At 41.9% G+C, this 12,879-nt stretch overlaps 1 protein-coding gene across 1 annotated transcript in view; it reads left to right on the forward strand.

Annotated features, from left to right (window-relative positions):
• LOC127571842 (S-arrestin-like) overlaps window positions 1-12,879 on the forward strand; it is a 34,476-nt gene that overhangs the window by 21,361 nt on the left and 236 nt on the right. The window contains exons 13-16 of the mRNA XM_052018588.1: window positions 1,386-1,463; window positions 3,489-3,512; window positions 6,370-6,428; window positions 11,269-11,275. Coding sequence (XP_051874548.1) covers window positions 1,386-1,463; window positions 3,489-3,512; window positions 6,370-6,428; window positions 11,269-11,275 — 168 coding nt within the window. The remainder of the gene's footprint in view (window positions 1-1,385; window positions 1,464-3,488; window positions 3,513-6,369; window positions 6,429-11,268; window positions 11,276-12,879) is intronic.

Genomic DNA, 12,879 nt, shown 5'->3' on the forward strand with positions numbered 1-12,879 from the left:
AGATTACCACTCATCCCTCTGAATCCTAGAGGATACAGGCCTAGTCTACTCGATCTTCCCTCATAGGGTAAACCCACCATCAAAGAAACCAGTCTACTGAATCTTCACTCCACTCCCTCAATAGCAATTTTGTCTTTTTTTTAGTTAAGGACTCCAAACATGTACATAAGTGTGGGTCTTGCCAAGTTGGTAAGGGCCAAATAATTGTTGGCATTGTCCATGGTTGATACAGGCATTACACCTAACCAGCTAAGAAGCCCAAGGCTTGCAAGAGGTCCCCTCTGCAAGACAGGTTTACAAGCTGTACCCAGTATAATCAGATCTGTACAGCTGTAATGTTTCTGCACATACATAATCAGATATTTTGTTCAGATATTGCTGTGGTATTCATCTTTATGAGTAGTGGTAGGAAACATTTAATGAGTGGGAGCCTGTGTTTGTGCCAGCAGTCATGTGACATGAGACATATGCACACAGTCTTTTTCCCAGGGAAAGGGAATCAGAAACTTAAGTTTTTGGTGAGAGCAGAAAGCTTTAAAAGGGACCTGAGGGGCAACTTCTTCATGCAGAGGGTGGTGTGTGTATGGAACGAGCTGCCAGAGGAAGTGGTTGAGGCAGGTACAATAACAACATTTAAAAGACAGTTGGACAGGTATATGGATAAGAAAGGCTTAATGGGATATGGGCCAAATATGGGACAAGCTTAGGTGGGCATCTTGGTTGGCATGGACAAGTTGGGTCAAAGGGCTATTAAGAATCCTAAAGTAAGTAACCAGGAAATTACCAAGGGAAAACACACACAGCCAGTTCTTCAACCTCACAATCCCAGTGTAGAGGTGACTCAAACAATTACATGTTAGTGAAGTAGCTATACAACGCTAGCTCAGAGTTAGGATGAAGGCAGAAAGGTTCTAAGAGTCCATGTGCCTGTCAATCAAGCACAAGCAGGAAAAACAATCAGTTAAAAGGTGACAGAAACCAAACACGACTGGGTAATTTACAAAATTTTAATCCGTGTTCAGCAATCTTAGATTATAATTTTGTTATTCTTATTTATACCCGCTGCAGATCCATCTTTTATTTATTTACTTGTCACATTGTAATCCATTTTTACTTTGCATCAGCATTTTGCCATTTAATCTCTCCTGCCTTTCACCTCATTCTAAGCCATCCCTGCCTTCATCCCTTTCCCCCTTTCCCTGCTGCTGTACCTACATTCTAATTATGGAAGGTTATTGACCTGAAACTTTAACTTGCTTTTCTCCAGACACTGCTCTTAGCATGTTTTATTTTTACTTACGATAGTCTTATCCCACATCTATAACTGTTTGATTTTAATATCTCTCTTTCTCTAACCAGCTAACACAGTTGTTTTCCATTTTCAGCTTAAAGGAAGGAATAGATCGGGAAGTTTGGGGAATTCTTGTTTCCTATAAAGTTCAGGTGAAGCTAATTGTTTCTGGGTGAGTGTCACGTGCCAGTTGTGATTCCTCTTCTTGATCCGAGCTCCCCAAGATTGTCCAATAAGCTTCCCCTTTTTTAAGAACACTGGACAACTCATGAATAATTGGACTGTAGCTCGCAATTGTCTCATTTTATTGCAACGAGGTTAAAATGTGAAATGAATCTGAGATCTTTTCACAGTGGATGGAGGGGTGTGAGAGTATGTGAAATTGATCCATGCTAGTGACACAGATCGAATGTACTGTGAATCTGGAGCTTACAGTAAATTGGCCTTGGTAATTTTTTTCATCTCCAATGTATCCAAGCTTCAGCCTTGTGCTCTTTTGTCTTCCTGAATGGGACAGAGAGAACTTCTACAGTGGAGACTCAGAGACTACAGATGCTGGAACCTAGAGCAATGAACAAGATGCTGGAGCAACTCAGCGGATCAGGTAGCATCTGTGGAGGGAAATGGGCAGTCAAAGTCTAACTGTCTACTTCCCTCCACAGATGCTGCCTGACCCACTGAGTTAACTCCAGCATCTTGTTTGCTGCTGAACTTCCATAGTGCTCACTCCTCCAGTGACATCATGTTGCAAATTGGATTTTATTTTGTCCCAGAATTTTCTGCAAAACACAACTTGTCAATAAAATAATTATCTGATAGCGTTCTCACTGCAGACCTCAGGGAACAAACAACCTCAGCTGCAGGGGCCTTGGGATAACATAGGCCTTTGTAGCCCCCATTGCACAGAAGACTAGGGTGAAGGTTTAAGCTGATTGTTCATTGGTGAAATTTTAATCAGCTCAGCAATGAGTCTCCCTTGCCATAAAGCAGAGAGAGCGAGGATCAGCAGGAGTGTTGGTTTCACAGTGACTGTGAACTCCAATCTTCCCATTCAGTGGGGAATGTCCTTTGGTTGGACCCAAGCCAACACCCAGAGTGAGGAAGTATTTTGAAGAAGAGGAATTCTTTCCCAATACCCTGGTGGGTGAGTGCTCTGCCTAGGGTGAAACTCAGCCACGCACTGACTTGTAGCAGGCCAGCACCATCAATGTTTCAATTGCAAAGGGAAAGGCAGAACCAGATTACTGCCCATTCATAGGACAGACAACTGCCCCACTACCATCAAATAAACTGCCTGAAGTCACTATCCAGGTTCAGACCTGGAGAATGTGTCTTGCTCTTGAAGTCACTGGTTTGGTGGGTGGCCAGCACTGTGATGTCACATTAAAGCACAGGTCCAGTCCTTCAGGTACAGGAAGTCAGTTGACAACAGGCTTACCCAGGAGACATAGACAGAAGTCTGTTTGATTCAACTGGGCTTTAGTTATTACTTCTGCTTTACCTCTGACTTCCTCCTCCCCCAAGGGTATCACTGTGAAGGAGAGGCAAAATCAGAGTACAGTTAGCTTGGATTTAATTGGTAATTGGTTTATTATTATCCCATGTACTGAGATACAGTGAAAAGCTTTGTTTGCATGCCATCGAGACAGTTCATTCCATACATCAGTACATTGAGGAAGTACAAAAGGAAAAAAAACAGAATGTAAAATATGGTGTTACAGTTACAGAGAAAGTGCTGGTAGATAACTAAAGTGTAAGGGCCATGATGAAGCAGATTGAGAGATCAAGAGTTCATTCTTATTGTGTAAGATGTCCGTTCAAGTGTCTTATAACAGCGATGTAGAAGCTGCAGTTGAGCCTGGTGGTACTTGTTCTGAATCTTTAGTATCTCCTGCCCATTGGGAGGGGGGAAAAGAGAGAGTGACTGGGATGGGAGGGGTCTTTGATTATGTTAGCTGCTTTCCCGAGGCAGCAGGAAGTGTAGACAGAATCAATGGAGGGGAGGCTGGTTTTCATTAAAAGACTGGACTCTGCCCACAACTCTCTGCAATTTCTTGCCTCAAGGTGGCGTGTTCATAGAGACATGTGTGGCATCAGTCACCTAATAGAAGGTGCGCTAAGATTGTTTTAATGGCACTCATTCAGAAATGTCACAACCACCCTTACAGTTTATATTGACCTTTTGTTTTCCTTTCAGAATGCTGGGAGATGTTTTGTTCAGGTAAGAAGATACATGAAACAATTGAAATTTGAGATAGATCATTTGCCTCCCTGTATTATCAGTCCAGTCACACTACAGTGTTATGAAGATCAGATTCATCAGTTAGATTTTCATCCTGCTGCTTGGACGTAAAATGGGAATGTTACTCATCATAGCAATCTTTTACTTCAAACGAAATTGTTGAAAATCTCTACCAGTTCTGTTACTGTATTGGCACTAAAAACTATCTCCAATACCTCAAACCCACAGAGACTAGAGCTGGATTCCTGTGTTCAATTCAATACCAAGGAATTAGATTGGATGTTCATGAATGCATTCACACTAGTGACTCTTATCCAAGATTATCCAAAATTCATGTGGAAGTACTGGATTGTGACACTATTCATGGCCAGTTATCCTGTTGCTGCCTACTGTCTACTACTCATGAAGAAAGATTAGCAGCTTATGTGAGAGTGTTGATAAATATTTTCACTGTGTACACCAGCGATAATTCCCCCTCAGAGGAAAATTTCGGGGCAAAAGCCACATCAATGCAGTAATGTAAAGCAACACCAGCATCTTCCCAGTGTCCAGAGTGAGTCACAGCGACACAGCATTGTAGAGCAATGTGAGCAAGATCTGCTTCACATCAAAACCCAGCATTCCCTGTCAGCAGGAAAAGTTACCTTTCACTCAATGTCCAAATTGTCCATGGCTTCAGGAAGTGAGTCCCAAAGATCTGTACCAGATATTCTGGAAAAAGTCATGAAGCTCTCATACTGCAATGGTCCTTTATAAGCAGCCTGTCCCATCCCAACCAATATATGGCAGGTTTGGAGCCAAGGGGTGTCCAAGGGGTGACTCATGACTGGAGCACAGATGCAGAATGCCATCCATCAGTAAGGGGTTTGTCTGAGTAAACCTTTGGCACCCTGAAACAACTGGGAAAGAAAGCACAAAGACCTGCTCCAAAAGTTTAAAATGTGCTATTCCTCTTGTGCCAGGCAGTTTGCTTTAATACCATTATCCTCAGCCTTGGTCTGCCTCCTTCTGTTGACCTCCTTGCTAACACTTTAAGTATAGACATAAACATTCCAAAAGCCCTTAGACCTTTTTTCCTGTGCCTGCTATTGTCCCCAAACTATGGCTATAATTGTCCTTCGTCCCGTAATTATTTATGATGCATTATGATTACTGTGATCATTTTCCAACAGGGGCAACTTTGTCAAAAAATCTCCAGTGTGAATAAACTACCAAATTAACACATTGCTTACTACTCCTTAGCATTGCTCTCTCCCTTGCTCTCTCTGTCTCTGTCTCTCTCCCCCACTCTCTCTCTCTTTCTTTCTCTTTCTGTCTCTTTCTCTCCTCCTCTTGTTTCTTTTATAATTTATTTTATTTTACAACCTCACTTTACCTGATTCAGTGCCCGCTCCTCTCTTAATATGTTACCCTTTCTTTCTCTCTTTCTCTCTCTGTATCTCGTGTTCTGACTACCTGGATCAGTGTTGGCAAATACTCAGAAACACAATTTGTAAAGTGTGGTGAGCGTACATTTCTTTGGAATCAAATACAGTGGGACACAGTGGGATCATGGTTTACAAAAGTGAAAGGTAGACTGAAGGGAGATCCTGATAATATTGTCAAAAATAGCAATGAAGAAAACTGGGAGGAGGATTTTCAAAATGTGTGAAATATGGCCAAGGAATTGACGAAATATGGAAGTAAACCATTAAGAGACATAAAGAGGTTGTTGAAGCTTCCAGGGGTAAGTAAAATGTAGAGAGCAACAGCAGTACATGTGGGCCCAGACAGGAAGATTATAAAAAGAAGACAAAAATGGTAGGAAACAGTAGATATCGCTGAGACATCCCTGTTGATCAAAAAAGAAGAGACAGGATCCATGCACCAGTTAGCATTTAGGAGGTTTTTATTCAGAATCTGGGGTCCGAGGATTGAACATTATTTTACCATGTATTGAGGACTGATTAATAGCGGAGAGTGGGAATAAAAGGGTAATCTTTGGCATGGCACTTCAGCTGTGCATGAATGTGAGTTCCCCTTACGTGTGAGTCTGTGTCTATGGAGAGATGGTGAGGGAGAGAGTCCGCCACTGTACGACACCATCCCTCTTTGTCTTAGAGCTTCATCCCTCCTCCACTGGCTCTCTGGAATTGTCCTCCCCGCCCACGGACTCCTTTCTTTCATCCTCCTTCTCTGGGAATGCATTCCCACATTCCCAGCTCTGTTCCGGGCCCTATTCCCCCCTTTCCCCCATCCCTTATCACCCCACTCTCCCAGCCTCCGTCTCCCAGCCCGCAGCCACTCTCCCGACCCTGTTTCTGAACATTCACTTTCCACTAATTAAAATGGATTTCCCCTGATCCTGCTTTCCTCATAGTGGATTTAACACACCTTCTTAACATTTCGTACTCCTTTCCACAGTTCTCCTTCTGGAGACTCAATAGGGCTGAGTGCATCCTTTGCACGTCTTCATACTTTCTTCTGTAAAATAAAAGTCAATTGAAGGACTGAAGCACAGTACAGGGCGTGTCACAGGGAAAATTGAGGAGTGACTTGGAAGAATGGAAAGGATTTCTTTCCCCTGAGTGTGTGGTAAATCCTTGGAATTCTCTACCCTGGAGATTGTGGAAGCTAGATCACTGGAGATATTGAAGGGAGAGATAGGTACATTTTTGGAAGATTAGGGAATTGAGAGCAAAGAAGTAGATTTGATCATATTGAATGTGGGGTAGGCTTGAGTAGACCGGTGGACCACACCAGCTCTGATCCCCTTCTGTTCTGTCCTTGAACCATTGTAGATTTTTCAAGCACTTCTGGGACTTTGTAATTTACTTGATTTGTTTTTCTCTTGCAGTGATGTTGCTGTGGAATTACCTTTCTTGCTCATGCATCCCCCCCGAGAGGCCTCAGCTGGTGAGCACCAAATATATTATAAATTAAAATAAAGAACACCTGATTAAATGGCATGAGGTGCTGATAGATTTAAATTCTGTCTAATGAATGAGAATGAGAAGTGCTTTGGTTCATTAAGTAAAATGGTACATAACAGTAATAAGGGGAAAGGACTTCAGACCACAACAGGAGTGAATAATTTAAGTGAGTGAGGAGGATGGAGTTTGGTCCATTGAAAATCTCTGGAACTGAACTGATGAAGAAGAATTTAGTCTGTAGAACTGAATGGGAAAGAGTTGGACTATTATAATTCAACATTGTGCAATTAAATGGGGATGTTTCTGTCCACTTCTATTTTAATCCTGGTATTTCCAATTCAACCTGAAGGTTATGACATAAGGACATTAGGAATAGAAGTAGGAGTCGTCATTTTGGCTCCTTGCACCGACTCCACCATTCACTGCTGATAACTTGTCTCAGTGTCATTTTCCTGCATTCACCCCATATCCCAAGATCATATTCATGTCCAAAAATATGTCAATTTCTGTCTTAAACATACTCAGCATCTGAGCTACCTTGCGTGAGTAGTGATTTCCAAAGATTCTCTGCTGGGATATGTCATCCCTACATCCACCCTGTCAAGTCCCGGAATAATATTTTCTATTTCAATGAGATCACCTCCCATTCTTCTAAATTTTAGAGACTATAGGCCCAGTTTGCTTCTCTCTCCTCATAGGTCTTCCCTCTTCCCATCACAGGTATCAGTGTGATGATTCTAAGTATTCCTTCTAAGTATACATTTCCTAAGGAAGGGAAACCAAACCTAGACACAATATTCCAGATTCAGTCTCGTCAGGACCCTATATAACTGCAGTTAATTTTCCTTACTCCTGTACTCAAATTCCCTTTCAATGAAGGTCAACACACTGTTTGCCTTCCTAACTGCTTGTTGTACATAGAATATAGAACAGTACAGACAGGAATGCCAAAAAAAACTAATCCCATCTGCCTGCACATGATCCATATCCTTCCATAACCTTCATGTGTCTGTCTAAAAGCCTCTTAAATGCCACTACCATGTCTGCTTCCATCACCCCACCACCCCCCGGCAGCGCGTTCCAGGCACCTACCATTCTCTGTGTAACAAAACTTGCCCTGCACATCTTCCTTAAACTTTCCCCCTCTCACCTTAAAGTTATGCCCTCTAGTATTTGACATTTCTACCCTGGGAAAGAGACACTGACTATCTACCCTATCCACGTCTCTCATAATGTTATAAACTTCTATCAGCCTCTGACGACCTGGTAGGTTGTGCCTGGTAGATATTACTGAGACATTGGTGTGAGGTGGTCAGAACTAAATATACAAGGTTTCTAAAGGTTACTGAAATGAATGGGAAATTTTAAAGGAAGAGGAGCAGCTTTAATGATTAAGGATGAAATCACATCAATGATAAGGGAGGATATTACGATTGTCCTTCATAAGACACTATGAGTTAAAGTTGAATCCTTTGGAGCTGAAGGCTGACCATTGACCTAGCTCTGACATTGCCTGAGCATCAGAGACAGAGCAGGGATCATGGGCAAAACTTGAGTTAGTAAAATGTGACTAAGTGGTGGCCCACAAGCTTCTCTGTTCTGGCCACAACTATTCATCATATTTATAGACAACTTAGAAACCACACAACCAAGTTTGCTGATGACACAGTATAATCAGTATAGATAGAAGCATTGAACACCAAAAAGAATTTTCATAGAATAAGCAAATGGGTAAAACTATTGAACATAATGTGAGGCTATCCACTCTGAACCTTAAAAGAAAAGGAAAGGATACTTCCTAAATCTGGAAAAGCTGGAAGCCAAGGATAAAAGCAGAAGACTTGGAGCATGACAAAATTTCATGGATACAACTAGGTTAGTGGAATGAAGCTCTGGGTTTGATCCTGACCTCAGGTGCTGCCTGTGCAGAGTTTTCAAGCTCTCTCCAGGACCACATGGTTTTTCTGGTTTCCTCCAACATTCCAAAGACATGGTTGATAGGTTGTTGAATAAAGAGAGAAAGGTTACTGGGAATTAAGCAAAGGAAAGGGGCTGGTGGGAATGTTCTGAGAGCTGACATAGACTCAATGGGCCAAATGCTTCCTTCAGTGTTGTAAGGAAATACCAGAACTGAGAATCTGGAGTATTTGTTAGCAAATTTGTATGGAGTATTTGTCATATTTGAGGCAATGTAGCATTTGGGGTTCATTGATGATTTGATTACAGATTTTAAGGAATTAAGGGGAGCTAATAGGGAAAACAAAGAGAAAATATTTCTGTTGCTTGGAGCATCTAGGGCTAACCGTCATAATCTAAAAATTAGAGCCAAGTCTTTCAGAACTGAAGTGAAGTTGGCAAACATTTTCATCTGGAAAGGGTGAGAGAAGTTTAGAACTCTCTTCTAAAAATTGTAACTAACCCTGGTCAATTGTTTTTAGTGGTTTTATGTTAATCAAAGGCATGAAGAATATTGGGAGAAGACCATTGTTCTGACTGACTCAGTGTTGGTCAAGGATCAGCTATGATCTCATTGAATGGAAGAACAATCTGGAGGGACAACATACAATGGAATGGATGCAAGAAGGGATTCTGGTCCATTGGTTTTCTATTTCACACAGGGAAATGGGAATGAGTTTGATCTTTTGGAATTGTGTACAACACAAGGAATGTTCTCCAGTCCTTTGGAGTGCTAGATAATAGAAGCGAATAGGAATATATTTAGTTTATTGATATTCTGTGTGAATAGAATGACTTAAAGCAGTTTGCAGTGATAGGATTCTGTTTGATGTATATGAGTGAAATGGAGTCTGACCTGTTGAAATTCTCTATAATTATTGTGAGTCACACCATTAGAATTCTGTTTAAATGTCAACGCAAAGGAGTTTGGACCATTAGAATTCAATGTAAGAGAGCAAATAAGATGTTCTGGTCTATCAAAATTATGGTGTAATTACTTGTGAAAGGAATTTCTGACCAGTGGGAATGAATGAATGGTGTTCAACAGGCTGATATGCAAGGGCATGTCAATGTAAGGAAAGAGAATGTGCTAGAAATTTTGAAAAACATTAGGATAAATAAGTCACCGAAGCCGGATGGGATGTATCTAGGGTTATTACAGGAAGCGAGGGAAGAGGTTGCTGTGCCTCACTGGCCACAGGAGTAGTGCCAGATGATTGGAAGGTGGCAAATGTTGTTCCTTTGTTTAAGAAAGGGAGTAGGGATAACCCTGGGAATTACAGACCAGTGAGTCTTACTTCAGTGGTGGGCAAAGTACTGGAGAAGATTCTTAGAGACAGGATTTATGGGCATTTAGAGAAGCACTGGCTGATTAGGAACAGTCAGCATGGCTTTGTGAGGGGCAGGTTGTGCCTCATAAGTTTGTTTGAATTCTTTGAGGATGTGACAAAACACTTGTATGAAGACAGAGCAGTGGATGTAGTGTACATGGATTTTAGTAAGGTGTTTGATAAGGTTCCTCATGGAAGGCTCATTCAGAAAGTCAGGAGGAATGGGATCCAGGGAAACTTGGCTGTGTGGATTCAGAATTGGCTCACTCATAGAAGACAGAGGGTGGTGGTAGATGGAGCATATTCTGCCTGGAGGTCAGTGAGCAGTGGTGTTCCACAGGGATCTGTTCTGGGACCCCTGCTCTTTGTGATTTTATAAATGACTTGGATGAGGATGTGGAAGGGTGGGTTAGTAAGTTTGCTGATGATACAAAGGTTGCTGGTGTTGTGGATCGTGTAGAAGGTTGCTGTAGATTACAACAGGATATTGATAGAATGCAGATCTGGGCTGAGAAATGGCAAATGGAGTTCAACCTGGAAAAGTGTGAAGTGATAACTTCGGGGGATCAAATTTGAAGGCAGAATACAAGGTTAATGGCAGGACTCTTAGCAGTGTGGAGGAACAGAGGGATCTTGGGGTCTACATCCATAGATCCCTCAAGTTTGCCATGCAGGTCGATAGGGTTGTTAAGAAGGCGTATAGTGTGTTGCCTTTCATTAGTCAGGGTATTGAGTTCAAGAGTCGCAAGGTAATGTTGCAGCTCTATAGAACTCTGGTTAGACCATACTTGGAGTATTGTGTTCAGTTCTGGTTGCCTCATTATAGGAAGGATGTGGAAGCTTTAGAGAGGGTGCACAGGAGATTTACCAGGATGCTGCCTGGGTTGGAGAGCATGTCTTATGAGGAAAGGTTAAGTGAGCTAGGGCTTTTCTCTTTGGAGAGAAGGAGGATGAGAGGTGACTTGACAGAGGTGTACAAGATGATAAGAGGCATAGATCAAGTGGACAGTTAGAGACTTTCTCCCAGGGCGACAATGGCTAACATGAGGGGGCATAATTTTAAGGTGATTGGAGGAAGATATATGGGGGATGTCAGGGGTAAGTTTTTACACAGAGAGTGGTGGGTGCGTGGAATGCACTGCCGGCAGAGGTTGTAGGGGCAGATACATTAGGGACATTTAAGAGACTCTTAGATAGACACATGAATTATAGAGAAATGGAGGGCTATGTGGAAGGGAAGGGTTAGCTAGATCTTAGAGCAGGATAAAATGTCGGCACAACATTGTGGGCCAAAGGTCCTGCACTGTGCTGTAATGTTCTATGTTCTATGAATAAGATGTAGAAGGTGTGGAGAGATTTAAATACCATTGCTGAGGTTGGGAAGCTGTTAGATTCCAATGTCCTATACTTTTACATGATTTGGGCTAGGTTCTCCATGTACTCTATATGTTAATACTTCAGAAATGAATTTTGACAATGAATCAAACATACTTCCCTAATTTCCTTTTTTAATGCTTCCTGACATCCACAAATCAGAAAGCGTGTAAGTACCTGCTCTTATTTCTTTGCATGTTTGCCTGATGGGTGATCCTGAAAACTCGCGTCTTTGCTGTGTTCATTTTATTCCAGCCATAGAATTCTGAAATTAAAAATACAAATACAACATTGACATTCTTTTCCAAAAGGATACAATTGAAGAGCAGAGAACTTATGTTAAACTTGGCTTGTGCCTTGGTTTGCAATACCTCGTGAATAGAATTAAATGCATTTGACATATTATAAACAGCTCTGGTCACTGTAATTATATCAAGAGAAAAATGGCTCTGCGAAAGTACTTGATACTGGAATTAGGAGATTACGTCTATTAGGAAAGCTTGAGTCAACAGGAGCTTATCTGTTGGAAAGGGAAGACAAAGGAATAACCTGACAGAAATCTCCAATACTTTGAAAGTTTGATTGGATAGATTTGAAACTAAACTAAGGAGCCTAAATATATGCTAGTTCCTGATAAATTCAATAGGTCATTCAGGAGTTTAGAAGAATGAAGGGTGGTCTTGTCAAAACGTATAAGATTGTTAGGGGGCATGATAGGGTAGATATTGAGATGTTTCCATTCGTGGGAGTATCTCAAATGAGGCGACACACAGTAGTCACAAGATTAGCATGTTGTCAGTCAATTAAAACTGGGGTAATTAGGAACAATTTCTCATAGAGAGTGGCGAATGTCTAGAATTCTCTACCCCAGAGGGTTGTGGAGGCTGGATCATCAGGGATATTTAAAGAAGAAGTAGATAAGTTATAGAAAGATCATGGAATTGAGGGCAATGAGGAACTGGCACAGAAGAGGAGATGGAGCAGACCAGCCATGATCATATTTAATGGATAGGCAGGCTTGAGGGGCTGAGAGTCCTACTCTTGCTCCTAATTTCTTCTGTTCTAAGGTGCTGTGCCCTGCTGAAGCAGCCTTACATGAGATAAGACCCTTCCTTTGTGCTATACCAACATAGAGATGTGAGAAAGCAGGTGGATGCAGGGCCATTACAGGAGGCATCACAGGGAGTGGGGATGGAGGACCATGGATCAGAAGAGGGGGTCAGCCAGTAGGAAACAGAGGGTGTTGGGCAAGTCAAGAGCTCGGGAGGTAGCATGGTGGGGATGTAATGTGGGAGCCCAAGGTTACCAGTAAATAATAAAAAATAAAGGGATCTGACCTGAGTGGGCTACTCAGCTTTGGCTCAGAACCTCCTCTGGGAGGTCTGCTTAAAGTAGGAGAAGATTTCATGAATGCATCAGAAGCTTGCTTCTGCAGGAGTGACTGACAGACTGCATCTATTAATGAAAATCCCAGAGTAGTAACATGCTGTGCGACATTGATGGGGCACTCCACTTGTCCAGTGCCCTACATGCATTTACCAGCGGACACTAGGAGGAGCCTGGAATATAGATTCTGTTCTACATGCTCTAAGCCCACAGTTTTTTCCAATGATCATTTGCAGAAAATGGATCATGTAATGCTAAAAAATGTGGACCTTCATATTTCTTGCCCACCAGAAGCTTTTAGTAAACTGTTTGTCAGACCGTCACCTGAAATTTTGACAGCAAATCCTGGCCCATTGTACTCTAAGTCCCAATGTGCAGCATGCACTC

Source organism: Pristis pectinata, chromosome 6 (genome assembly GCF_009764475.1).
Source record: "Pristis pectinata isolate sPriPec2 chromosome 6, sPriPec2.1.pri, whole genome shotgun sequence".
Lineage (NCBI taxonomy): Eukaryota > Metazoa > Chordata > Chondrichthyes > Rhinopristiformes > Pristidae > Pristis > Pristis pectinata.